At 39.5% G+C, this 9,764-nt stretch overlaps 1 protein-coding gene across 1 annotated transcript; it reads left to right on the top strand.

Annotated features, from left to right (window-relative positions):
- Nucleotides 1-4,205: 4,205 nt before the first annotated feature.
- FANCF (FA complementation group F) lies at nucleotides 4,206-9,059 on the top strand. Its single transcript, XM_049890723.1, has one exon. The coding sequence runs from the start codon at nucleotides 4,296-4,298 to the stop codon at nucleotides 5,358-5,360; it is 1,065 nt and encodes a 354-aa protein (XP_049746680.1). The 5' UTR covers nucleotides 4,206-4,295; the 3' UTR covers nucleotides 5,361-9,059.
- Nucleotides 9,060-9,764: the final 705 nt, after the last annotated feature.

Here is a 9,764-nt window from a genome sequence, read left to right as displayed (position 1 = left end):
CTTTTTAGGTGACTGTTCCTTTGTCCCTAGCTGCTCTTAAACTTCTCTCTTTATCTTTGTTTTGGCATGTTTGATTATAATATGTCTTGGTGACTTTCTTTTTAAAATCTACCTCATGTCAGTTCAATGAGCATCTTGGATAGATATCTTCTCATCTTTCCTGATATCAGGGAAGTTTCTGCCAACAAATCTTCAACAATTCTCTCTACATTTTTTGTTGTCCCTCCCTGTTCTGGTACTCCAATCACTCACAGGTTATTTCTCTTGATAGAGTACCACATGATTCTTAAGATTTCTTCATTTTTTTAATTCTTTTTCTGATTTTTCTTCAAATATGTTGGTACCAAATGCTTTGCCTTTAATCTCACCAATTCTGCCTTCCACTTGCTGAATTCTGATCCTCTGACTTTCTACTGAGTTTTCTAATTCTGTAATTTTATTGTTAATCTTCTGAATTTCTGATTGCTGTCTCTCTGTGGACTGTTGCAGCTTATGAAATTTTTCCTTTTGTTCTTGAACAACCTTTTTATTTAATTACTTTATATATGTGTTCCTTGGCTTGTCCTGCGTATTGCCTGAGTTCCTTTGTAATGTCATTCCTGATGTCTTAAAGAGGTCTGTATATTAATCTTTTGAATTCTGCGTCTGATAATTTCCGAAAGGCACCTTCATCCAGAAGATTCATTGATTCTCTGTTTTGAGAGCTTCTTGAAGTGATCATGGTCTGTTTCTTTATGTGACTTGATACTGACTGTTGTGTCTGAGCCATCTATTAGTTATTGTATTAGTTTATTTTATGTTTGCTTCATGTATCATGGCTTATTGCTTTGTTTTGTTTTGATATGCCCAATAGCTTGCTTGAGTGAGAGTGCCTGATTATTTTCACCTTTGATTCTCTGACATTGTATCACCAGATGGCTAGAGCTGTTATCACGTATATCAGTGTAGGAGTCCATTCACTTTTTTTGTATGAATTCAGCTCAGGTGTCCGGGTAGTTGATTATCAAGTGTGTGGTACAGGCTCTGTCCTACAGTCTTAGAGGGGCAGGGGTGATTGGTATAACTACCGGTAGCTGGTTGCAGCAAGAGATCATGCTCTGAACAACGCAGGGGGCTGAGAACTGTCCCCCGAGTGTCTGTGAGGAAAGCATGTCCTGTTCCCTAGAGCATACAGGTGAGTGGGTTCTGAAGATGGACCTTGGGCACCCAATGCTTTTGGTTGTATGGACTAGGAGGTACCAGTTATCCTTGGGCCCCTGTCATGGGTGGCTATGTGATGCAAGTGGAGCCATTAGGCCCCTGATGTGGGTAGGTGAGGGCCCTGTTTAATTGGCAAAGCGGTGTCAAATATCAAAGACAGCTTTTCAACACACAGCTGAAACAGTTGTAGTCTGCCAACAAGGGCCTACTCTCCTGAAATAGGCCCACCCAGGACCATGCAGGGGGTAAAGGTATTGAAAGTCCATGGACTGTTTATGCCTGGACAGAAGCTGTTTCTGTCCTAAGCTCCCCCAGTTAGTGAAGCTGGCAAATTATCTTTCCCCGCAGTTGTGAATTTATTCCTACTCCAAGGCTGGGAGGATGGCTCAGCGTGCTTAATAGGGCCTATCTCAGGCCCAGGGAAATCAACAGCCACTGAAGCCAGCTTGGGGGCTGGGGGTGCATTAAAATACACACAAGGGCTTAGCTTTTGCTGAGAGTGCCATTCTTCTCTGTTTCTGGAGGTGTGAGTAGGCTGTGTGGCTGGCTGCTTTTCACTGAGGAAAATGCGGCTGAACGCTAATACCAGCTCACCGCAGCTGCTCCCAGGAATGGTGCCTAAGGGATCGTGGCGATTCAGGTCTGGCAACTCCTCTCCAATTCTGAACCGTCTCTCCCTTCCCCTGCCACTCAGTTCATTTTCTAACTTTGCCTTTGATGTTATCATAAATATAATCCTTCCACTTGTTTTTTTTTTTTTTGGATCTTTATTGCAAGAGGGATCGAAGAAAGCACAATCTTGGCAGTGCCTCACTTCACTGAATTTTTAAAAAATTAAATGGAGCATTGAGGAGAAGCTCCAATCCCTGTGTTTTTCTTTCTCCTGAAGATGAAACCTTCATAGATATTTAATGTGTTTTTTAATAAAAGTAGTCTAATCAGAAATATGTATGCATTATACATTATAATGCTCAAGTGAGGATTAAAGATTAAATCAAATTTTAAATAGATAAGGAAAGTAGGAAGATCTGAAGCTGGAGGAGTTAATACTCTTAATTCTTGATGTATGCTTTTACCCCCATCCCGAACTGAAGGCTGTGTTACTGGATTTCTTTCACCTTCATGAATGGGTCCTGTTCCCTCAAATCAGGTGCCTGCAAACTAACCATTCCTTTGTCCTTAAATGGTGTTCTCAACACTCATCCTTCAGCTTGCAGTCGGAAAGTCAGTTTCTTAAAGTGGACGTTCCTATTCCCCTAAGAGTTGGTGATCTTCCTCCATTATACTCTGTATCACATTTGGGATTTCTTTAATATCTCTCTTAACTACCAGATGAGTTGCTAGAGCAAGGACTATGTTTATTGTATTTATCTCTAAATCTTTAGTACATTGAGCTATGTGATAAAAGAAATGTTCAATATAAGAATAAGTAAATGAACGAATTAGTGAAATCTGAACATTTGCTAAAGATAGGGTGTTCATTTGGCTTTATGTTTTCTAGTAGCAAAGACAAAAAAAAAAGGAAGATTCATGGTATCCTTAGACTAAATCTAATAACTAGTTCAGGACCAAGGAAGAGTTTGGACTAATAAAATCAAATAACAAATTTGAATTAGCAGTATGAGCACCATTGCCAGCACATCGCAAAAACAAACAAAAAAAAGCACTGCTGTGGAGTCAGTTCTGACTCATAGCAACCTACAGGATGCTACAGAACAGTCCCACAGAGAGTCCGAGGAGCAGCTGGTGGGTTTGAACTGCAGACCTTTTTGGTTTACAGCCCTGTAGCTCTCAACCAGGGCTTCTGCTAGCACATGTTGTTGTTAGGTGTCAGTCAAGTTGGTCCCTACTCATAGAGACACTATATACAATAGAAAGAAACACCGTCAGGTCCTGCACCATCCCCATGATGGTTGCTATCATTGAGTCCATCGTCACAACCACTGGTCAATCCATCTTGTTGAAGGTCTTCGTCTTTTTTGCTGACCCTCCACTTTACCAAGCATGACGTCCTTCTCCAGGGACTGATCCCTCCTGATAACATGTCCAAAATATTGAGATGAAGTCTTGCCATCCTCGCTTCTAAGGAGCATTCTGGCTGTACTTCCAAGACACATTTTTTGTTCTTTTGGCAGTCCATGGTATATTCACTATCCTTCGCCAGCACCACGACTCAAAGGCATCAATTCTTCTTGGATCTGCCTTACTCATTGTTCAATTTTCACATGCGTATGAGGTGATTGAAAACACCATGGCTTGGGTCAGGGGCCCTTAGTCCTCAAAGTGACATCATAGTAGTTGGCAAAAAAATATATCCAGAAATGGGTCCTTCACCCCTCCCCTCTTTCTTCCAAAAGTCTATAGTCAAATGTTTAGTTCGTTGTTAAATGCCATTTCCTTCAATCAGTTTTTTACTTTTGTGAAATAAGAGTTAACCAAGCTATTTTGCCTTGGAAGTTACAAAAAAATAATGTAATTTTGAAATAAAATGTTTTAGTTCTTTAAGTTTTTTTAATGAAAGTATTTATCCGGAAGTTCATCTTCTGTTTCAATAAATCTGAACTTTCATTCTAATGAGAGGTCCAAAATTCAGCATAGTGCCTGCAATTAATTAATAGTAGGTCAGTATATTTTTAGCAAATTGAACTTAAAATTTCATTTAATAATGTTCTCTTACATCCAGCGACACGTCTCCGTTGTTATCTAATTATGATAAACCTTAATGTAAATCCTTCTTTTCCGTAAAGCTCAGAAAATGTCTACTACGGATATTCGCAAAGTAAAAAGAACCGCGGAGACGTTTATGACTAGTAGCGTTTTGTGCTTAGCTCCGGGGAATTCTCCCTAGAATGCCCAACGTTTATTCTCCCTCAATTTAGAGGTTTCTCAATATCGGTAGCGAAACTATAACTATCCAGACTTTCTCTAGTTCAAGAGTCCCGGCGTCAAAGAACCCGTATCGAAGCCGGTCAGATTGACAGTGACTTTGTCCAATAGCACTGCAGTGAGGCGTAGCCTCTCACAGACGCTCCAATCGGCTCGCAGAGAGACGCCGTCTCCTGGGGGAATGCGGAAGTGAGGCCTTTGCACGCCACATGGAGCCGCTCCTGCAGCACCTGGAGCGCTTCTCTGAGGTTCTGGCGGTCTCCCGCACTACCCACGTAAGCACCTGGGACCCCGCGACCGTGCGCCGGGCCTTGCAGTGGGCTCGCTACCTGCGCCACATCCATCGGCGCTTCGGCCGCCATGGCCGGATCCGCACGGCTTTGGAGCGGCGACTGCACAACCAGTGGAGGCAGGAGAGCAGCCCTGGGCCTGGTCCAGTCCCCGGACTGACGAACTTCCAGTCCCTGGGGCGCTGTGACATTCTGCTAGCTGTGCGTCTGCTGGAGAACCGGGCCCTCGGGGATGCCGCCTGTCACCACCTGCTGCACCAGCTCTTTCCGGGCCCCGGCGTCCGGGACACCGAAGAGGAGACGCTGCAAGACTGCCTGGCTCGCCTCGCCCGCCGCCGGTCCGCTGTCCATATGCTGCGCCTCAGTGGCTACCGGGAGGAGGACTCGCTGGTGAAGACGCAGGCGGAGCTGCTGCTGGAGCGTCTGCAGGAGGTGGGGCAGGCCGAAGCGGAGGGCCCCAGCCGACTTCTCAGCCGCCTGTGGGAGCGCTTGCCGCAGAACAACTTCCTGAAGGTGACAGCGGCCGCGCTGCTGCTACCGCCGCCGTCTACCCGGCCCCAAGAAGAGGAGTTGGCACTGGGCAGTCCCAAAGCACCCGGAAGGGGGAGACAGGAACTGGTCCGTTGGCTTCTAGGAAAGCCGGACATCATGGTTGTCTTTTGTCGCAGCCTCCCAGCCAGCCTTTTAGCTTCGGTAGTAGGCCGCCATCCAGCGCTTTCCCGGGTCTATTTGGGTCTGCTAACAGACTGGGGTCGACATCTGTACTATGACCTACAGAAAGGCAATTGGGTTAGAGCAGAGCCCCAGGATTTGCCCTGGGAGGAGTTGTACGACAGGTTTCAAAGCCTCTGCCAGGCCTCTCCACCTCTGAAAGATGAAGTTCTAACTACCCTGAAGTCCTGTAAGGCCCAGGATGGAGATTATGAAGTCCCAGGGCTTAGCATCTGGACAGATCTGTTGTTGGCTCTTGGCAGTGGTACATGAGACTGCACTGGGGAAAAGACAAGTTCTTGGTCTCACACAGGCCCCAGTGCTCTATGGGCAACGTTCAGTTCATTGCTGTCTTGAATACATGGTTTACAAAATTAAAACTTCTATGGTCTCACCAAATCTCCTCTACCTTCATGTGTCACAAATACAGGAATTATTGTTGGTGCTAATTTTCAGTGGTTTATTATCCAGTTATAAACATGTAATGTGATTTGCTTGTAGTGCCATGTATTTTCTGGATAGAGGCAGTGACGTGTTGAAAGAATCTTACTTAAACCGTGGAACTAGCAATGTTTTTCTTTTTAGAAGGCCACTTTCTAAGGATACCAAAAAGATAATTACTAGTCAAAGAAACAAAGACACCCTTTTTCTATCAGTATGGTTTACATTTATAATTGCTTTACTGGCAGTGAAAGTTTCCATTTAGCTAATATATGTTTTTTCAGAAATGTTAGTTTAAAATACTAACTGTCCTATTTGGAGCTTAAGGCCTGGACCCTGACCTTGCTAACCTAGTGTTCTAACCAGTTAACCAACCTCAATATGTATTAAAATTTTGTTATTCAGAAAGTTTGTTTCTTATTTCTGTAAATAACTATTTGAAAGTTGAAAACCAAACAGTAATTTAAACCATTGACTTAAAGACAAAAAAAAAAAAAAATTTTTTTTAAAAAAGCTAAAGTATATGAAATATACATCTATGCCTTTGGATATTAATTTAGCTTTCAATGGTAAAAGAATCAAAATAGACTTCTGAATTAGAAGACCCAGGTTTTAGTAATACTTCTGTCACTAACCAGATTCATAAATCACAACCTTGAATGTAGTTGCCTCATATGTTAAGTGAAGAATTTATACTAAAATTGTTAAATTTGTTTATTGTTCCCTTGGTAGCTGCCCTATGGGGACAGTTTAGAATTTCTGTTTAGTGTATGTAGGAACTTAATGTCGTTTTATCCAGATGCTTAGAAACGGACAGAGTGGTTCCTAATAACCAAACTTAATAGCGGTTTATTCATGTTTATTAGTGATAGAACTTTTCAGTGATCAAAATACTTTTATTCATAGAGAGGTTGGGAAATAAACTAATATCGAGAAAGTTAATTAATGAGATTGGAATTAGAACAAAAGAAGTTATATAACTTGCAGAATTTTTCATTCTGGGGTAAAACTCGGGGTACGTGGCTGTTCCAGTAGCAAGTATACTTTTCTAGATGGTTCTGGGTTAACTCTAGCATGTTCTTGTTCCCAGTGGTCCAATCATTTTTTTAGTTTTATACCATGTAGGGAGCCCTGATGGCTCAGTGGTTTAAGCATTTGGCTGCTAACCAAAAGGTTGGCAGTTTGAATCCATCAGCCGCTCCTTGGAAACTCCAGGGAGCAGTTCTACTCTGTCCTCTAATGTTGCTATGAGTCAGAATTGACTTGACGGCAATGTTTTGCTTTTTTAATTCCATGTAGAACATCTTTTAGATTGCTTTTGCTACTAATGCAAGATGGGAGAATTCCTTCTGTCAGTTACAGGAAAGTCTTTTAAAGGAAAAATAACCCAATGAACACTTCCAGGTTGGAAGTCTTAATACTAGCTTTAGCTTCAGAGAATGACAGTTTCTGAACTCTATGTCTGCAGCTGTATCTGAGAATATGATATAAGATAAAATGATAAAGATTGGTATAGACTTAAAGGACATTTTAAAATCCATATGCTTACCATTACTAAACTCATATTTTAGACGCCATGCTTTGTTCATTACATACATAATCCACACGAAGACTGTATTCTTACAAATAAGGATATAGGCTAAGAGAGATAAAGTAAAATTCCCAAGGGCACACAGAAAACAAGCAACATTAGAGCAGAAACCAAATCTGTCATTTATTTTGTTTTCTAGAACCTAGCACAGTATCTAGCACGTGGCAGGTATTCCAAATGTTTGAATCGATGAGGCCAAGATCGGAACCCTAGGTCTGTATACTTTCATTTATAAACAAAATTAAACCAAAAACCAGTTGCCATAATTTCATTTCCAACTCATGACAACCCCATGTGTTGCAGAGTAGAACTGTGCTCTTCAAGGCTGTGATCTTTCCAAAGTAGATCAGCAGGGCTTTCTTCCAAAGCGCCTCTTCTGATTGGGTTCAAACTGCCGAACTTTCAGTTAATAATTGAGCACTTAACCATCTGCACCACCCAGGAACTCCTATAAACAAAATAAGGACTTGGAAAGATGCCCCTAAATTTAGTTATTGTATTATCCCTTTAGGAATCTATGTATAGGATTGGGAGGGTAGGGGTGGAGAAGTGAGATGAAGAAATGGGAAATTTAATAAGTAAATTCAAGTTTCTCATGAGCCAGTGGATAAAATGATTACATGCCTATAGTGTTTCCTGTTATTATTATTTTGAAGACAAGTTATCTCATACTCTGCTAGAATTTCCTCTGGGCTGCTCATATATTTAATGAGTATATTAGAATATTTCAGATCTGAGTGCTGTTGCCTGCACTAGCTGCTATTAGATGCAACTTAAGGTTTTGATTCTAATAAAAAAATTTGTATGAGTTGACTTTTAATGAATAAATAAGGTTTTGCATTTGTATTATGCCATATGTTTTGCAAAACCCTGCAATTGCACCATTTTAGGAAGACCACTTAATATTATTTTAAAATAGGACAGCGTTTCTGTAAGCTTTGCATTTTACTTGTTTTGCAAAACCCTGCAATTGCACCATTTTAGGAAGACCACTTAGTATTATTGTAAAATAAGACAGCGTTTCTGTAAGCTTCACATTTTACTAATAAAGGAGTTGATAAACCCAAGAAGGATATAGATCTTTTCTGACTTAAATTCTTTCCCCAATTTCTTTTTGTTTTGGGGAGCTAGGTTGGTGGTTTTTAATACAATATTGAATTAAAAGGTCTGTATCATCTTTGCATACTTCAAAATAGCACAGGGTCTGGTACATGGGAGGCATTGTATTTGTTGAATCTTGTTTAAATTTGGCATATTAGTTACTGGTATAACTTTTGCCAAGTTACTTCACTCCCTGAATCATAATTTAACCATTTATAAAATGGAAGAAATTTCATCTTTCTAATCCACTTAACATAATTAAAGATTAAAATGATAATGCATATGAAAATGGTGCCAGAAGTTATAAACAGGCAGATTCACTTATTTTCTCTCTTTTAAATTGATAAACATGTAAATAAATGTTTGTAAAATACGATCCAACCTAATCTAATCAATCAGTATTTCTTGAGAGCAACCATACATAAAATGAAAATAGGTGTAAAATTAAAACGATGTTGGGAATTTAATATTTTAAATATATTTTTATTAGATAAATAATACAATAACAATATTAGAGGAAAATTTTTAATAGAGTAAGCTATATCCATTATCCTACCATACCGTTTTCATTTTTTAATATTTCTTTACATTTTTGGATCATCTGTATGCTATTTCCATAGTTATAATAATTGTACATAATATTTGTAGATTTTTAGTTATTAAATATTTCCTGTTTATATGGTCTTTAAAATTAAATAAGAAAAATAAATAAGGTAACCAGGAAACCCTGGTGGCGTAGGGGTTAAGTGCTACGGCTGCTAACCAAAGGATTGGCAGTTCGAATCCGCCAGGTGCTCCTTAGAAACTCTGTGGGGCAGTTCTACTCTGTCCTATAGGGTCGCTATAGGGTCGCTATGAGTTGGAAGGGACTCGACGGCACTGGGTTTATAGAGGTAAACCTCAATGTTATTTGACTGCTTTTTCTACACTTAGTGATATGGCAAAGTTGATTTTTTTCCACTTTTATTCTATTACTTTTTCTAATATTAATTTACCTTTGCATTTCTGGGCTATTCAACTTAGTTGTAATGTATTAACTTTTTATGTTCTGTTTAATTCAGTTGGCTAATATTTTGTCTAGAGTGTTGATTTTGAGTTCATAAGTGAAATTGGCCTGTAATTTTTCATTCTTACATTTCTTTTATTTGAAATTAATGTCAAAGTTTTATTGTACACACAGGATTAATTTTTGTTTGTTTGTTTGTTTCTTCCCTGCTTTGCTGAAGAGTTTTATGAGACTGGAATGATTAACATCTTGTGAGTTTCGTAGAATTGCTCTTTAATACCGTCTGGCCCTGGTGTTTTCTTTGTGGAATGATTTAACCATAATTTCAATATATTTTATTGTACAAGAGCTATTCAGATTTTCTATTTATTTTTGAGTCAGTTTTAGTAAATTATGTTTATCTAAAAATGTTTTTATTTTATTTAGGTTTCAAATTTATTAGAACAAAGTTGTTTTCAGTATTTTTTATCTTTTTAAACTCTATCTGTATTTGTTTCTTTTTATTCTTTTTTTATCCTGAATTTTCTGTTTCATTTCT

The sequence above is a fragment of the Elephas maximus genome, chromosome 7, assembly GCF_024166365.1.
Source record: "Elephas maximus indicus isolate mEleMax1 chromosome 7, mEleMax1 primary haplotype, whole genome shotgun sequence".
NCBI classification, from domain to species: Eukaryota; Metazoa; Chordata; class Mammalia; order Proboscidea; family Elephantidae; genus Elephas; species Elephas maximus.
The sequence above is the reverse complement of the archived record's forward strand: the minus strand, read 5'-3'. Positions and strand labels throughout refer to the sequence as shown.

What these genes read in the sequence shown, in the direction of transcription:
- FANCF (XM_049890723.1), top strand. Translation starts at nt 4,296, where the DNA reads ATGGAGCCGCTCCTGCAGCACCTGGAGCGCTTCTCTGAGGTTCTGGCG.